The 18,600-nt window shown below is 34.3% G+C and overlaps 1 protein-coding gene across 5 annotated transcripts in view; it reads left to right on the forward strand.

Moving 5' to 3' along the window:
- The window catches only part of LOC126703009 (2-isopropylmalate synthase 2, chloroplastic-like), a 57,583-nt gene that overhangs the window by 7,851 nt on the left and 31,132 nt on the right, over positions 1–18,600 (forward strand). The window contains exons 2-13 of one of the 5 annotated variants that reach the window (XM_050401898.1): positions 886–1,461; positions 2,494–2,707; positions 2,786–2,866; positions 6,032–6,124; positions 6,208–6,294; positions 7,670–7,770; positions 8,323–8,356; positions 8,454–8,528; positions 10,677–10,760; positions 10,852–10,986; positions 11,674–11,819; positions 12,356–12,746. In XM_050401898.1, the coding sequence (XP_050257855.1) occupies positions 886–1,461; positions 2,494–2,707; positions 2,786–2,866; positions 6,032–6,124; positions 6,208–6,294; positions 7,670–7,770; positions 8,323–8,356; positions 8,454–8,528; positions 10,677–10,760; positions 10,852–10,986; positions 11,674–11,819; positions 12,356–12,488 (1,759 nt within the window). In that variant the 3' untranslated portion in view covers positions 12,489–12,746. Of the gene's footprint in view, positions 1–561; positions 1,462–2,493; positions 2,708–2,785; positions 2,867–6,031; positions 6,125–6,207; positions 6,295–7,669; positions 7,771–8,322; positions 8,357–8,453; positions 8,529–10,676; positions 10,761–10,851; positions 10,987–11,673; positions 11,820–12,355; positions 12,747–18,600 lie in introns of those variants that run through there. The other 4 variants (XM_050401896.1, XM_050401895.1, XM_050401894.1 and 1 more) reach the window with 4 other exon arrangements.

Raw genomic sequence — 18,600 nt, forward strand, 5'->3', positions numbered from 1 at the left:
GTAAAATAAAAATTGAAGATTACACTTTCACCACCAACCCTAGACTAATTCAAAGCCGCCACAAGGCCCACAACACTGTCTTCTTGGCACTCGTAGGCTTGAGTCAGTGACATATCCATAAGGTAACATAGAAAAAATTTCATATATATATATATTTGTATATAAAACATAGAAAAAATTTAGATCTTTTTTTATGCAACTTTGCCACAACTCTGAGTTGGCAAGTCGTGGAGAAAAAAAAGTGGTGAATTTATGCAACAAAAAAAATCTAATAACAAAAACAAATTCACAACTTTTGCTACAATTTTTTTTTTTACGCAATTAATTATAAATAGCAAAAAAAAAAAAAAAATGGTTGATCAATGTAAAAATGAGAAACAGCTAAATCACAATATGTTACAGGGGAAAGTTGTGGATTTACTAGTGATTCTAAAACTAAAATAACTCTTTGCCTAACAGTGACAAACAACTAGCATAATATGCTCAATTGTGAAAATTTTGGGTCTTACAATTACTCAAAAACATTTAACTTGCACATTTGTAATCGGATAAAATCAACAAAATATAAGATTATAACCTCGCAACACTCCGTTGTGGAAAGTGTGGGTGATGGAAAAAAAGTGACGAAGATTCATACAAGGTATATTCATATGATACACCCCCATCTCCAAATGTCATAAACCTCCACTCCCTCCTTCAGGGCTTAACAGCTAACAATCTCTCTCTCTCTCTCTCTCTCTCTCTCTAACCCATGGCCGCCGTTTTCTCAACCCTCAAGTTCTCCCCCACACCCACAACTTCCATTTCCCCACTAAACCCCATAACTCCACACCACCACCACCACTCTCCTCTTCATTTCTCTCCAAAACACTCATTCCCTTTCACCTTAAAAAAGACCGCCATCTCCTGTTCCCACCCCCAACAAACCCCATCAAACTCCACTCCCACACCCACGCCTTCCCCCCGCCGCCGCCCCAATTACATCCCCAACCGCATCTCGGACCCCAACTACGTCCGCATCTTCGACACCACTCTCCGCGACGGCGAGCAATCCCCCGGCGCCTCTCTAACCTCCAAGGAAAAACTCGACATTGCCAGGCAGCTCGCCAAGCTCGGCGTCGACATCATCGAGGCCGGCTTCCCCGCCGCCTCCAACGACGATTTCGAGGCCGTGAAGGCCATTGCCAAGGAGGTTGGCAATGCTGTCGATGCCGATGGGTACGTTCCGGTCATCTGTGGCCTCTCTCGGTGCAATGAGAAAGATATTCGGAGAGCCTGGGAAGCTGTCAAGTACGCTAAAAGACCCAGGATTCATACCTTCATTGCCACCAGTGCTATTCACATGGAATTCAAGTTGAGGAAGACCAAAGAACAGGTCATTGAGATTGCAAGGAGTATGGTGAGTTTTGCAAGGAGCTTGGGCTGTGACGACGTCGAGTTTAGCCCCGAAGATGCTGGGAGGTTTGCTTTTCAGCTTGCTTTTTCAGTTTTCTGAAATGGGTTTGTGAAAAAAAAGTGAAATTTTAAAATGCTAAGATTTGTGTTTATGACTAATTCTATAAGATATTGACCAATTGGTACTCTAGCTACATGTGATAAAGTAGGGACTTGTTCTGCATTGTTGCAAAATTTGCAAATGGGTAACTTTTGTGCTTATTTTGATGGAAATGGGAAACCATTTTCAATTAATGGTTGGTATTGGGGCAAAAAGAGTAGAACAGTATAATTGAAAAATGACTATGCTGTTTTTTCTTGGGACAGTCCTGTCAAGTTTAAGTGTTCAATCGCTTAGCTCGACTTTGTTTTCTACACTTACTCCACGTGTTAGTGCACAAAACTCCCACTTTTGCATGGTCTGGGAGAGGTGATTGGTAGACAATTGTGAGTAGCCTATCTGAGAAAAATTGTTTATTGTGAATGGTTTTCATTTTGTTCATGAGAGGTTTCCTGATTTCTCATTTTTTATTGTTTTATTTAGAACTCTGATAGAGTTATTGATGTGTTGCTATTTGTTGTACTTTATTCTCAATAAGATTATAGACTTCTAGCAAGCCAAAAAGAGAGAAAAAGGAAAAGCCTATTCTCGATGGTGATTGTTCTCTATAGTTGGTCATTGGCTCTTTTTTTTATTGCCTAAATACACTGTTGTTCCTTAAATTTTAGGCTGTTTAGCCCATGAGTGATTTTAGTCCCTATCAAACTTAAAGTGATTGCTTTTAGTCCCTCACACGATGTGGCATAACTGATGCGTTCATTCCATAAGGACTAAAAGTGGTCACTTTAAGTTTGCAAGGACTAAATCCAATCACTTCAAGTTTTTTAGGGACTAAAAATGATAACTTTAAATATGTTATGGACTAAAAGAGATTACTTTAAACTTCAAGGACTAAAATCGCTCATGGGCTAAATTTTAGGAACTAACAATGTATTTTGGCCTTTATTCTTCATTAGATTAGAAAACCTAACAATCTTTTGTTTCTTTGAATCTACTAGATCTGATAAGGAGTTCCTTTATGAAATATTGGGTGAAGTTATAAAGGCTGGTGCGACAACTCTAAACATACCTGACACTGTGGGCATTACTGTGCCAACTGAATTTGGGAAATTGATTTCTGATATAAAGGCCAATACCCCTGGAATTGAAAATGTTATTATTTCAACTCACTGCCAAAATGATCTTGGGCTTTCTACTGCTAACACTGTATCGGTATGTCCATCTTTTCTTTTGCTCTGTTTATTCATCGGGAAAAAGAAATTGCACTCATTTTTTGTTTCATCTGTTCAGGGGGCATGTGCTGGTGCGAGGCAGCTGGAAGTGACAATCAATGGCATTGGTGAAAGAGCTGGGAATGCTTCACTAGAGGAGGTGAGTACTGAATCATATGAGGTTCTGCAGAAAATGAATATCTAATTCTATGTGGCATGGATACTTGTAACAGGGAGACACATAAACTTATCCAATACTCCTAGCTAAATATATGATATTTTAGAATTGTGCATATTTAACTAGAGATTAAGATTATATCTGTAACTGAATATGTAAAATGGGTTCAAGATACTTTGTTTTTATTGGTAAGTTACACTTGCAAATAAATGGTTGGTGTTGAAGCCATGACCTCACCCTCAACCTTGCTCTTACAAAGGAAGTAGGTGTCATTTGAGTTAGAGTTCATTAGCTAAATTTTGACTAACTTTTAAATTAGGGGTTCTTGAATGATAAAATTATTATTCCAAAGAACTATAGAATATCAAAAAAGTTAACAAAAAATTGACATGCATATGAAACATTGTATTTATTTATTGGCGTGTCCTCTTGCCACATATGTATAATCTCTTTCCATATCCTGAATTTGTTTCTATGCTTCCTATGTGTGAATGCTATTACAAATAATTTATGAGAACATGATTCTTGTCGTATGCTAACCTAACACCAAATTATAATTGGTCATTAAATGAGGTCACTTTCATTCCCATTAAAAAGGCCTTGCGTATGACCATTAGCGTCTCCCATTGCGGCCTTAAGTAATTACTATCCTTCAGATGCCTCCAATATTATTATGGTGTGCCATAGAACATATGCTACTCACATATGTCTGAAGATATTATATGGACTTACAAGGCTTCCGGGCATCCATATGCACTTAGATCAATGTCATCAAAAATTAATTCAAAATCAAATGCATCTTGTTTCTGATCCTGATTTCTGTATGTCCATGTTTATAAGTCTCTCTCTCTCTCCCCCTTGTTCTTCAAAAAATTCTCACTAATTAAAGTATACAAGCATTTTGGATGTCGTTGTCAGTTAGAAATTTGATGCAGGAGATTTTAAGATCAACGAAAAAGAAAAGAAGGCCCATTAGTTCATTGTTTTTTATTTATCTAATTTATGTTTTATTTATCACTGTGTCATTAGTATTTTCAAAGGTCATATGACTTTTAATGAAGTTGGTTTGTCAGGATTAACTTGTTATATGTAATATAAAGGGTTAGGATACTAGGGTTAGGATACTAGGGTTACTAAGGCTATTATAAATAGCCTCCTTTGAGTCATTGTAGGAAACCTCTTCTTATTTGTGATTTGAATATTTGTTGACCTCTCTGAGCCTAGAAATTGATATTTGATTGTTCCAACTTCAATCTTATTATCTTTTTCTTTGCCTTAATCTTGTTTGTTGTTGGAATTTCTCTTTGAAGCCTTTTCCTACACTAGATCTAGTTTGTCCTCACCATCATCAAGTGGTATCAGAGCAAAATATTCTAGATCTAAGCCACATAATTTAGATTAGAGTCTAAGGTTGCAACCTTTAATCTATGGTTGGTCATGGTAGAGGTCTTGGGGGTAGACAAAATCAAGACCAACAGACGAAGATGGATGAGATAAGGCGTATGATTGAAAATTTTTCGTGAGTTGTACAAGTTCTTTAGCAACGAGAACCGGTGGGAACCAGTACAGAGATTCCAAAAGGTGACTGCACAGACCAGAAGTTAGTCTCAAGGATGAGAACGATAATAAAAAATGAAAGCTCCTTTCATGATGTTGGAACCATAGAACATTTAAAATAAATAAATAAAACTTCATTGAAGAAAAGAGAGAGTAACACAAAGAACCAAAGCACACAGGCAGTGTGCTAAGGATCAGCAAAAAACAAACTACAAAACATGAAAATTACAACAATCAAGCAAATTAGCTAAAGAAACAAAAGTAAAAGGCCCTGAGGCATTTGTCCACTCAAATAAAGTTCGGAGGAAAAGTAGCTTCAAGTTATAGATTGATCTCTCATTTCCTTCAAATGTACAAGCATTCCGTTCCTGCCAGATAACCCACGAGACAATGAGGGATCATGGCCCAAATCGCTGCAGATCTATGCTTGTTGAACTTACTAGGCCGGCTAGCTAAAAGATCCACAACCCCAGTTAAAATTCTCAAATTATCCATGGTTAAAATCCTCCCCAAAGCAGCTGACCAAAGGAAGAAACTAACCTTTATTGGTACTTTTGGCTTCCATATGGTATTCCAAGGAAAAGATAGTTGGGTATTAGAATGTAGGACCCTATAATAGGATCAAACATAAAAAATATGCTTGGAAGAAGGTTTCAAATAGAGCTGATTCGCTGCATTACTTCTCATCAAACCAGAATATATCAAATCTAAGAAGGTTGCAATCAATTCCAACTCCCAATCTTGTGCTGGACGAACAAAACTGACATTCTAGTGATAACCATCCCTTGAGGGAAACAACAATTATGCCACTGAAGCATCCTTGTTACAAGCAATGCTATACAATTCTGGGAAGGTCTTTTTTTTAAGCAAAATTTTATTAGAAAAGGAGAAGGAAAGACATAGGATATAGACTAGCCCAATTCAAAGTATAGAACTCAAAAGGAAAGAGAATCAATAAAATTAACCAGAGACATGGAGGGGGTGCCTCCTAGAGCATACATCCAATCAAACAATGTCTGCAAAATGAGTTCATTGACGACATAGGCAGGACATTTGATGCCATCAAAGACCTGTCTCTTTCTTTCAAACCACATACATGATGCACAAGGCTCGCCACTCCTTGGCTCCTCTATGGCATTGAAACTGACCTCCCAACATTCCAACAGTCCAAACACAAAATTTGATAACTTTTCGGATCTTAGTGTAGAATGGACCTTGATATCTTTTCTGTCTCCCTGTATGCCATCTTGCGTTCTTTATTAGCAAATGAAACTAAGCTGTATAAGATTATGTAGACTTGTTATGGTTTCTAACCAGGTCTTGTTTTTGGCATCTTTCATCCTTTTAAAATAAATAGTTTAAGCCAATGAGCTATAACTGAAGTGGAACTCCCCATCCCCCCAACTTTTATTTTATTTTATTTTATTTTTATTTATTTAAGAAAGGGTTCAATTATAAGGTTGTGGCTTCATGAAAGATTTTTTTCGTAGCTAATTTCTTCATATTCTTCTATATTGTTTCATTGTTCTCTTTGCCATTGATTACCCTATTGTTGTTTAAAGTGCTCTAACATACTTTTGAAATATGCAGGTTGTAATGATCTTAAAATGCCATGAAGGGGATGTCTTGGGAGGTCTTTATACTGGAATTAATACACGGCACATTTATATGACAAGCAAGATGGTAATTTCTTCACTGTACAAATTACACCTATTTTTTCATTGTTGGTTGAATGCACTTTTGATACTCAAGGCATAATTGTTTAGGTTGAGGAGTACACTGGGTTGCATGTGCAGCCACACAAAGCTATTGTTGGTCCTAATGCTTTTGCTCATGAAAGTGGTATCCATCAGGTACTTTTCACTTATTATCTCTGTGACTGCACCCTATCTGTTATAGCTCATTTTGAAGAGTTGGTAGGAAGTGGCTAGAATAGCAATCTATTATCTATCAAGGTTTGCACATGATTGGAAAAAAAAATTGATTTAGAAATCTGAAGCACTTTACTTTTTATATTGAACAATAGAAATAGAATTTATGAAGAGGCCTCTTTATGGCTCTCTGTGTTTTATTATTTATTTATTTATTTATTAATTTTTTTTTATTTTTTAAAAGGAGGGGCGTTAGAGGTTGATATAGTTATAGGAGGACTAGCTTTTGGGGGGTTAGTAGTCATACAGATGGATTTAGTTGGATAATTAAGGGATTTGAAACTCCGCTACCTGTATGGAAACCAGTAAGTAGGTAAATTAATTTTACAACTGCATACTGGGTACAGCTGTATGTGAAGTTAGTAAACTCATATTAGGTTTTTTAGAGGCTTCTGAATTTTTTTTTTGCCAACCCTACAAGACAGGTTATCAAATTGGTTAGCCTGGTCAAACTCTTGCTCGGTCAAGTGTGTGTGTGTCTATATATATATATATATAAATGGGTTATATTAAATTAATCTTGATGTAACTCTTTGTCAATGCTCCACCCTATAATAACTTTTTTTTTGTTGATAAGTAAGAGTAATTTATTAAAAAATTTAACAATAAGCTATAATAACTTTTTATTGGATTTATATGTTGAAAATTCAATTGTTGGATTAAATGATCTGCAAAATATAGTGTCAATTGGATCTTATTTAATATCCAATTGATGCTAGCTAATTTGTTGAGGATTTATAGCCAACCCAAAATTTTTGAGACTAAGGCTTTGTTGTTATTGTTGGATCTAATTTACTATCCGATCTATAAACTCATGTTTTGTGTATGATTTTAATGACAACAAATTAAAATTTAATCTAATATATATATTTTAGATGAGATAGTTATTGATCTATGATGATCATTTTGATATTTTGCAAGCCGAAAGATATAAGGAGACAATGTAATCCAACGGTGAATTTGACAAAAGCACATCCAATAAATGAGAAAAAGTTACGGGGTATAACATTGACAAAAGCTATACTGGCCTTTTTTTCTAGAATCTTTATCTTAGTTCAAGATCCCTATTACTTTATTGGTATCAAAGAATTAATAGTTTTGTTCTGCCCAAAACAGGAATGGACTCGGGTTATGAACTTATATATTATAATCTGATGTGTGTGTGTGTGTGTGTGTGTATCAGGTTTGCATTATAAACAAATGTCATTCGTAATTTATTTTTCCTCTTTTTTTTTTGGGGGGGGGGGGTGGTTATTGTAATTGAAACTTTAATTACAATAATGCCTTTTGTTTGTAGGATGGAATGCTTAAGCACAAAGGCACATATGAAATAATAGCTCCTGAAGATATTGGTTACGAGCGATCCAATGAAGCTGGTATCGTCCTCGGGAAACTTAGGTATTGCTGTGTTTCATTATGGAAATTTTTTATTTGTATCAGCCGTAGTTCATGTATTTCAACTTCATTAGTTCCCACTAAGAGAGATAATTTTGTTATGCCCACCAAATTTTGTTACCATTCTGAGACTATGGTGGATTTCTTCCTTTCAAGTTTTGTAGCAGCATAACTTATCAAAAAAAAGTTTTATAGCAGCATAAATTAGATTGGGGGAACTAAACAAATATTCCAAACTGCTCATCTTTTATCTTACAAAATTGCCTCTGATCTAGTATCTGCTTTTGGATTAGCTTATCGTCGACCCTGTCTAAATAATAAATAAATGATCCTCAACTACCAATCACTTGCTCCATTAGCAGAAATAGACATCAATTCTTAATATTTTCTGCTTTTTTGTTTTGTTTTATTTATTTATTTATCATAATGTAGTAAAGTACTTTTATTTATGTTGGTTGATATGGTTATAAATGTTATTGAGAATTTTTATTTTTAATATGAAATGAAACTATTTTAATATTAATTTTTTTTGGTTCAAACATTTTGCTGGCACAGTGGACGCCATGCCTTGAGAAAGCGACTTGAAGAGGTACTCTGCTGTTTGCACCATTGTGCTTGGTTTTTGGTTTATAATATTCTTTTTCTTTGCAGTTAAGCATTTCACTTCAATCTTCCTCTTGTTTCAGCTTGGTTATGAGCTTGACAATGAACAACTTGAGAATATATTTTGGCGTTTCAAAGCAGTAGCTGATCAGAAAAAGGTGAGTAAGAGAAGGTGGTCTTTATTTATTTATTTTTTAAAAGTATATTTGAGTTATGGTTTGAGCTCTGACTTTTACGCATTTCGGTTTATAACTTCTCTGACTAAAGTAGAAGAAATCTGAATTTGAGTCAATTTTAGAAATAATAGTAATTGATAAGAAAAATCAGCACTGCATGGTGCAGTTTCCTACACGCAATTAAGCAATAAAAGAAAAAGGAAAAAAAAAACTTTTTATTTTATGTTATTGATGAGTTAGACATGCACCCAATGAATTTTGAATTCATGAACTCACCTTCCCAATCCATCAATTGGAAGGAAGGAGTGAAGTGCCATTTGAGTTTGAGCTCATTGGCAGAAGGATAAGAAAAGTAAAACATACTTAAACTTTTAATCGGTTAATTGGCTGATTCCAACAGAGGAACATAGTCTGATTTCTGGTTTCCTGCATAGTAAGACAAACTTGCATACATGTTTTGTGATGAAAGGGAAATGAAACTGTTGCTTATCATTTAAGGACTAGATTTTAGTCATTTTACTGCACTTCTTATTGACCATACTACCTGCTCTTAATTGTGGGTTGAGGCCAAGTAAAGCTGAAATGGGTCAAACATGTGGAAATGGGTGACAAGGCTTTGTGAATGAAGTAGATTCTGATATGGTTTTATTTGCAAGGCAGAAAGTTGCTGAAGTGTACAGTGTGTTGCAAAATTCTGGATTGCAACAATTTTGAAGGTTTTGGTTGTTAGATTAAGCTTAAGGCATACTGAATGCAAGGATTGATAAGCAGGTTTTAAGTTCAAAAATTGGTTAGAAGTTCTGTCTAAGGCTTTATTAAATTTACTGCTGAGGAATTACAAGATACATAGGCCTCAAACCTACTCACTTAGGTATCATGGCTAATGTGAGGTTTCATGCCACAATTCCTTGGCAGCTTGGAAAATTCTTTGAATTACTTTATTTTAATTTACAGTGTGTAGGTATAGGCTTGTGGATAATTTTATTTGTAGTGGAACTGTGCCAAATGCCAAATAAGATAACTAATCACCAAACCAGGACACAAGACCCATGTCTAGATAACTTATTAATAACCAAAACTATCCATTTATTCTTCAATTTTCAAGGAGTTCCTTTTGGGCCAGAGATTTTAGAAGAGTCAAATTTAAACAAAACCATCAGCATATTGAAGTAAAAAGATCCAACGTAAGATTCAAAAGTAAGTAAATTAGACCATGCTAGATACCAAGTGTGCCTCACATAGATCTTGGATGTATGTGTGTGAGTGTATATATATATATATATATATATATATAAACACACATACATACATATTTTGATAAATAAAAATAACATAGACTCTTGGAATTTGGATCATATTACCTGATTCTTTGGGGTTTCAATTGATAGCGTAGTGGTAATGGCATCCTCTATGGACTGTGGTCTCTCATGAGTCATGTTTGTGGTTTGAACCCCACCTCTTTTCCCTCCCCCTCTATCTACCTATCTTGGAAAAAATAAGAAGAAATTGATCCTTTGTTGAACCAATTGAAGTTGGCAAACATGTTTAGGTAATGAATTCTTTAGTGTACTAGCTTAGGTTTGGAGTGCTTGTTAGTGTGGGTCTATCATAGAATCAAGTATTAGATGATGAGAAATTATCAGGTCGTTCTCTTTGGAAATGGACAAATTTAAAAACATTAACGCTTCGTTTGTTTTGACGGAAAACCTCGTGAAAAGATAGTTTTCCGTGTTTTCTAGTGTTTGGTAGCATAAAAAAAAAAAAAAAAAAAAAAAAACTATCATTGGTCAACATACAAAGTATGACTTATTTTTAGAGATTGTTTTCCACTAAATTTTTTTGGAAAACAACTCTATCTCACAAGCTAAATAAGGGAAGTTAGGAGATTGTTTTTCAACTCTTGCTACCAAACATAGGGAAATGAGATAGTTTTATAAAAAATGTTTTTTGTAAAATGACTCATTTTTTAGAAAATATCATTGCTGAAATAAACAGAGGGTAAGTCTTTTTATTGTTGAAACTTGAAATATAATTTGAGTTCTTTGTAGATAACTGTTTTGACATGTACCTAGGATCCTTGTTTCTGGTTCCTTATTTATCTGCACTCTTATTTTTTTGCCAATGTCCCAGAGAGTTACTGATGCTGACCTAAGAGCATTGGTATCTGATGAAGTTTTTCAGCCAGAAGTTGTTTGGAAGCTTCATGATCTGCAGGTAAATCCAGAATTTACTTTTCAAATTTTCTGTTCATTGTCTAATTTGGCTTGACGGCATTTTCTTCAATTGACATGAACATTATACACAGGTTACTTGCGGAACTCTGGGTCTTTCTACAGCAACCGTTAAACTCATTGATGCTGATGGAACAGAGCATGTTGCTTGTTCTGTTGGAACAGGGCCAGTAGATTCAGCTTACAAGGCTGTTGATCTCATTGTGAAGGTTTGAGATGAAAGTTAATAAATTCATATTATCCATAAGTTTATTTTAATTATTTATAATTACGTGAGGACTCATAGACAGCACTTACATGGGGTTACATCTCTCTAGCCTGTAGTATGGGGGCAGGGGGAAACAATAGGATTAAGAATTAAGAATCCAATGAAGAACCTAAATTTATGGTATTCAAATAGTTGATTGTCTTGGGGTCTGTTTCAGCTTATTTTGTTTATTTGACTAGGTACTATTTTTTCAAAGCCTCACTTTTATCTAGGTACAGCTGTATTTTTTTTTTTTTTAATTGAATAAATCAATCAAAAGAGGCTCATCAAGATCGACCCTTATACTCTCATCTAGATCCAAGTTCCTGCTTTGACAAGTTTGTGGTATACATGGGATTGATGCTAGTTAAGATAAGTAAGCTAAAAGAGAAATCATTTTGAGGAATATATTTTGAATCTTGATTTGTTAGCAATTTATAAACCAAAAATGGTCAAGGGATATACAAGTGACAAAAGCTCGAAATTGGAACTCTCTCCTTATGTAGTAAACTGTTTGTATAGAAGAAACTTGAGTATCTTATGACGCTGATCAATTTTCATATTGTAAATTTTATCTTTGCTGAGGTTGTTCTCAATAATCTAGCATGAGTTGTGTTGCTAAGGATTCTACTTTATCGCTTGTACTCAGGAACCTGTAACCCTTCTTGAGTACTCCATGATTGCAGTCACAGAAGGCATTGATGCAATTGCTACCACCCGTGTTCTAATACGCGGGGAAAACAGTCACACATCTACTCATGCCTATACTGGAGAAACAGTACATCGGACATTTAGGTATGGCATATTATATATATATATATGTGTGTGTGTGTGTGTGTGTGTGTGTGTGTGTGCGCGCGCGCATGCGCGTGTGTGGATCAAGTTACTCTTAGTGTAACTTTAAGCAATGTTGCACAACCTAATAAAATTTTAAATTGATATTTTGAAAATCCCATCATTGGATTACATGTTCTTTATATTTTTAATACCAATGCCAAATCTTGTTTCAATAAAATGTTGTTAACTATTCAATCCATAAACTCATATTTATGCATAATTTTAAAATACAAAAAATTTAAACATTTAAACATTTGTTAGTTGAGATAGTTATTGATTTATGATCATCTTGAAATTTTGCAATTATGGATGTTATAAATAGAAAACGTAATCCAACGGCAGATGTCAAAAAAAATATTTGAATAATATAACATTGCTTAAAATTATGTGAAACATGAACCCAACCATACATATTGTTTTTCTTTTTAGTTGGCATATTTGATTCTTTAAGTCCAGATTCATAGAACATAAAATCTGCCTTGTTTTTGTGCCAGTGGAATTGGTGCGGGAATGGATATCGTTGTTTCTAGTGTCAAGGCCTATATTGGGGCATTAAATAAGATGTTAGGCTTCAAGGAAGAGCCCCCAGTTAAGACTCCAGCCAAAACCACCAGTGTGTCTGTTTGAGGAGCTATGGGGGGAAGTCATCATATTTGCATGATGCCTAGCAATCAAATTGCCAGGATCATGGGTCTGTGATTTCTTGTTGATTGTACAAAGGTGGGATGAAGTATGCTGTTTTAACTTATGGCTGTTTGGCCTAAGCAGCCTGTCATTGGATTTTGGTTGTACTTCAGTACAAATGTGTTATTTGTAGAAATTTTGCTTGAATCTGTGGAAGGATTAATTTTGAGAATAGAGATGATTGGTTGTTTTAAAGCTAAATGTGTGTAGATTACAAAGATTGTGAAGTCATTCTGAAATTATTCTTTTATGTTTGGTGGGATGGGTGTTGATAAACATTATACAGAGAAATCTGGGTTGATCAAGAAGCAAAATGGTAGAGGAGATAAAAATAATTGTTTCCCATTTCTGTGGGCAGGAACAATTACATCCTTTTCTTTTATTGCAATTTCTTTGTTAGGGAAGTGATTTTTCGGAACAATGTAAATCAAAGACGATCATTTGGGCGAATACCCCTAGCTTGTTAGGTGATTTTATTTTTATTTTTATAATCAATGTAAATGGAGACTATCATTTGGACAATGCCCCTAATATGGACATTTGCCTTGACAAGCATTGAGCCAATGCCCCTAATTTGGGCATAGTTTGAAACATCCTGGCCAATATCCCTAGTTTAGGGAATTTGGAAAGCAAGCGAATCCCCAATTTTAAAATTGATGAAGAAACCGATCATGTTTTTTCATTAGCAATTGATGTTTGCACGATAGGCAAACTGCTGGAAATTGGTTGGATATTTGAACCGGGATTCTTTTTATCTTGCTTGAATGATGGGTGAATTCTTAGAGCTCATGTGGAGAAGTCATGATAGGCCTGAAGCTTGAAGGCCTTTTTAAAAGAAAGTGCCGAGTGGGAAACAATTTCTCCTGAACGGCACTTAAGCCCAGTTTCAAAGTGCCTAACAGTATTGCATATACTTAAATTGACAAATTGATTTTTCAAGTTGATCTTAAATAAGGTTTCATCGGACTAGAACTCATTTTTATTGGTTGATCAACTAATCATGTCATTAAAAAATCTTGGCTATAATTCAATATATATAGGCTAGGTTTATATGAAACATTTACAAGGTGACAAAATACAAGATTTCATTCATGCCTCATTTTTTCAAATTCAATTGCATAAATTGATACCAGGTATGAACTGTCTTAAAATTTAATTTTAGCCCCTTTTACATAGGTGTAATTTCTTTTCCAAGAGTAGTGAAGATCGAATGGGATCAAAATTATGCACCAAAGCAATACTAAAGTTGAAGATTGCTCAGATTGCATGTTAATCTAAAAAGGATTGGCTAGTACACTTGAGCAAGCACATTAGAGAGTACGTAAGTTTGCTGGGTGTGTACTTGGTGGAGCTGTGCCGTCCCAATCATTCAATCACTTGGATGGGATCATATTTCTCTAATCGGACTTAGGTTGACTTTTTTCTATAATGCTGATCATTGTTTCAGACAATTTGTACTGGAGGGTGTGTCTCCATCAATTGTTAGTACGACAATGGATGAAAACTTACTTTTTACTCATCTGACTTGGATCACTGAAAAAGTGTGGACTAAAGAAGAGACACAAATTGTGGAACAAAAGTACTACTCGAAGTCTTTGAGGAAGGAGACTTGAAAGAGGATTCAAGATAAGGCAATAGATGAAGGGAAACGTTAACAAGCACCGATGCGGTGCTTGTTAAGATTTTCCTTAAAAGTTGTCAAAAAAAACCTGCCAAAGAGTTTATAAAAAAAAAAAAAAATTGTCAAAAGCTGCTAAAAAAACTGTTATTATTGCCACAAGTTGCCAAAAAAATTGATGTTAACGGATATCTTATAGTGCCCGTTAACACAAGGTGCCCGTTAACACAACCCATAAATAAAAACTAGACTAGCTTTTAATGTTCTTATTTTTCAAGCATTAAATAATATAATTGCTATTTTTAGGGATAGACATTGTTTTGCTAAGATTTCCTGAAATTGTTGTCTTAGGATTTTCCGATAAAAGTAAAAAATGACATTCTATCAAAAACTTTTCCCATTGGATCTTCATTTGTGTGATTGATAATTGGTTAACAAATCAATGTATCCAGTATCTATTTAATTTAATACAATATACAGAAGCAGAAACTGAGAGAGTAATTTTTCCTAATTTTTCTCCCATCATGACAAGTGGCATATCTAACATGTTAAAAATCTCCCAAGAGATGTATTGGTATAATTCCAAACCAACGTAATTTGTTAGTCCCAAGGACACCGACTAAAAATACTATTGTGTCTGTCAACCAAAAAAAAAAAAAAACCATTGCTCTTATTGTTGGGGTTTATGCCCTAAAATCCAATTTATTGGCATGTCATAAATAATTAAATAGTTTAATTATATGAGACTATCTATAAATGAACTAATGAGACATTATCTTAGTCCATGAAATGCATAGTATGTGATTTATGTGAAAAGTTACAGAAGATATAAATCACAAGTTCTTTGTAAACTCAGAATTTTAGTTCGTAGTCGGTGATGAAATTGGGCATTTCATCTGCGAAGACTATAACATATCAACTACGATAATTTGTCTTGATCATGGAAGTGGAGACTTCTAGTTGGTATGTTGATATGTTTTAAGAGTTAAGACATATTGAACTAGACCACTGTGAGATTTATTATTCTCGTAAAGACTGTCAAATGAATAATAAATCTCACGACTTCTATTTACATCAACTCTAAATCCTGAGAGAATAATGGACCTGATCATGAGATGTAGGTTGCTTTGATATATCAGGAGTGAGATCTATAAGATACGGTCAAAACCTCAGTATGTTGGGCAGCCGCATTTAGTGTTGATGGAACATATATTCTCAAGATGGAATTCATAATCTCTTAACGGAAATATAAAATATTCCCTTGAGATAAGTTTAATGAGTTTGGTTATTCAGAGTATTGGGCCCAACCACTTTAGTAAGGTGTTACTAAAGTATATATTTATGAAATTGGATTTCATAAATATATGATGAATAACATAAAGGATTAAACCGGGTACTCAAGGATTAAGATGTAGTAATCTTCAAAGTGGCAGTCAATATTCATAACTTTGTATTACTACGAATATTTTAATGAAGGGGTTGCATGTACAATAAAGTCTTGGGATATAATTTATAGATAAGACCTAGAGTGCAACTATATTTATATAGTGATATTAAATATAGTTAATGGTAACTTTGGACTTGTCAAGAGTTGACAGAAAAGTCCAAGGCCTATTGGAGCTAGTGTCTTATTGGTCCCTTTTGGTCCCACTTTAAGCCACACACTTAAGCCCAATTGGAAAGGCCTAAAAGGTCAGCCCAATTAGATAATTGGTTAGATACAAAGGGAAAAAACGTACAGAATTTTATGCATGAAAAACATCATTGTGAAATGGTGTATGTGAGTGTATATCACTCTCAAATTCTTCCTTTGTAACCATTTGAGAGTCCACACTTCTTGGGCGTTAGTGGAATTGGAATGAAGATTAAAAGTATTCCCAAGTGCTTCGATCTTTGGTTTTGAATTTCACCGCACCAAGGTACGCATTCTTGTTCTCTAATTCTGAAACTTACATAGAACATGTTATCATTTCCTAATGAAGTAGATCCGTTTCATTTTCCGCTGCGCACATCTATTTTTCCTACACTTATTACACGAAAACACTGCTTAACACAATTAACTGTTTGTGCCTTGTTTCCATCATACTACCACCAGAAACAATCCCAATCAGCACTGTTTCATGTATGATTTACTAAAGACATGAGATGTATCGCTTTGCGCATGATTTATAAAACACTGCGAGAAATCAAGAGAGAGAGAGTGTCAATAAGGTAGAGGCAAAGACAGAGACACTAGAGAAATCTTATGGACTGAGACCATTAGAATGTGAGGCACATAAATGAATATGTGGAACGCAAGGCTTGATCTCCTAAGGATCTCAAGCTTTGATAACAAAATCTAACGGAGTGATATTTGGTGAATAGTGATCAATTTAGAAGGGCTAAGTTGCTTAAAGTAAGGTTGGGCTAGCTCTTCAAAAGACACTCTTGGAAACAATACCTCTCAGATTGTGGCTATTTTTTCATTGACAAAAGCTTATTAGACTTGGGCCACCTTATTTATTTATAGTTACATAAGCAAGTTGCGGATTGGCTAATGAGTTTGTTATAAAGGCTATCTTTAATTGGCCGAAGCCTAACAAACAACTCTTACAAGAATACTAATGTACGCCTCAAGAGTGCACTCACTCTGATGGACAACATGAAATTCTTTGCAAGTCCATTTCTCAATATGACAATTATTATTTGACATGAATGGTGGAAATACTCTGTTCAATGACTTCATTGGATTTAGTCTTCCGTTTACCCTTAGTCCTATATAGGAATTAAATAACTATATATTATGAGCTAAAGTGACAAGATGTCGAGAAATTATCTAACATAAGTAGCTATAATCTTGACCTCATCTAAGTTTGCCGATCTGTTTTCTTGTAGGCTTTGGATCTGCAATATAATAGAGATAATAGGTAAGGAGAGTAAGTTATTTTGAAGAGTAGGTTACTTGGAGCCTATAATAGCAAATACCAAAACTGACCAGGTCGATTTATATGCCATGAAAGCATTTTGCCCAGCAGGTTTTGCATAAGGTCCGGTCTTTCCAGTGTATTTCCAAAAACACATAAATCAAGGGGAAAAAAAAAAAAGAACAAAAGGAGTATACATCTATGTGGGTAATATAAGTTATATAACTGACCGTATTCAAGCAGAGCATAGCCCAGTATTAAATGTTTATAATTAGCTTCGCAAGATGAATAGGATTTTTGAAGTTTAGCTCGAGCTACCACCGTGCACTCTTAGCGTGATGATTACTCCATAAGAACAAAGTTTTTGCGAGGGGTGGAGGGCAAAGATTGGAGGTCAAGTATTTAAGAGGAAACTTCACACATATATACATTTAAATTAAGTTGGAGTAAAATTTCTGTCTTATATCAAAAAAAAGTTTAGCTCAAGCTCATAAAGGCTGATCTTTTACATCTCTACAAGTAATATATTATGCTGTAATCAAGCCATGCAGAGGTTGGCTTGTTTCATTTGTCAAGCACAAATCTCAAGCATAATTCAGCAAACAAGCTTTGTTAAAAAAAAAAAATTTGTTTTGAGGGGGGAACAAAAATAAATTTTATCTAAAGATCATAATATATGAAAGTAATGCTTTCATTATAAATAAGTGAGCCTAAGCTGCATCATTAAATATTTTTTTTAAGATTTTTTTTTTCTTGTTTTTTTTCCGCAAGCCTATATCAATTCCATAACAAGCCCTATTAATAAGATTAAGTTCAGCCTACGCTGAATTTTTTATCCTTGAACCTATGAACGGGTGGTCGATCTTTCCCTATATTGACAAGAGGGTATCCATAATATTGATTACACATAGATGTATTGTTTTTGCACATGTACATCTAAGAGAGAGAGAGAACCTCGAAATATGTCTTTCGTAACATACAAGTAAACAAATTCCTTCATGGAAGGCAAGTTTGATTTTATAATAAATTTGTTGTGAAAAAAACTGCAAACTCATCTACTTCGATTGTGCACATTTATTTCATAATAAATTTGTTGTGAAATACAAATGAAGGTAATAAACTTAGTCATGTGTATTTTTCATATCATTTTTCTTTGCAAGTACTTTTAACATTTTTTTTTTACTTTTCTTAATTGTTTCTTTATTTATTTACTCAATGAAAATTCCTATAATCCTACTAACATATGGAAATTTTAAAAGATAAATTTTGTAAACTAAATCATTATCTTAAAAAAAAAAAATTAATTTTTTGCACTATTTCATTATGTTTGCTTATGCAAAAATCTATATCAGTTATGCCTACCTTTATCTAAAAATAAGGTTATCAACAATTTTTTATTTTCATATTTATCTTCAAGTATATTTACAACTTGAGATTAGATCATAGGGAATAATTTGATGAGATTTTATATTAGAGTTTAACTTGAAACTGTACTATCTCTTAATAGTAAAATCATTTAGAAAAAATATATATA

The sequence above is a fragment of the Quercus robur genome, chromosome 10, assembly GCF_932294415.1.
Source record: "Quercus robur chromosome 10, dhQueRobu3.1, whole genome shotgun sequence".
NCBI classification, from domain to species: domain Eukaryota; kingdom Viridiplantae; phylum Streptophyta; class Magnoliopsida; order Fagales; family Fagaceae; genus Quercus; species Quercus robur.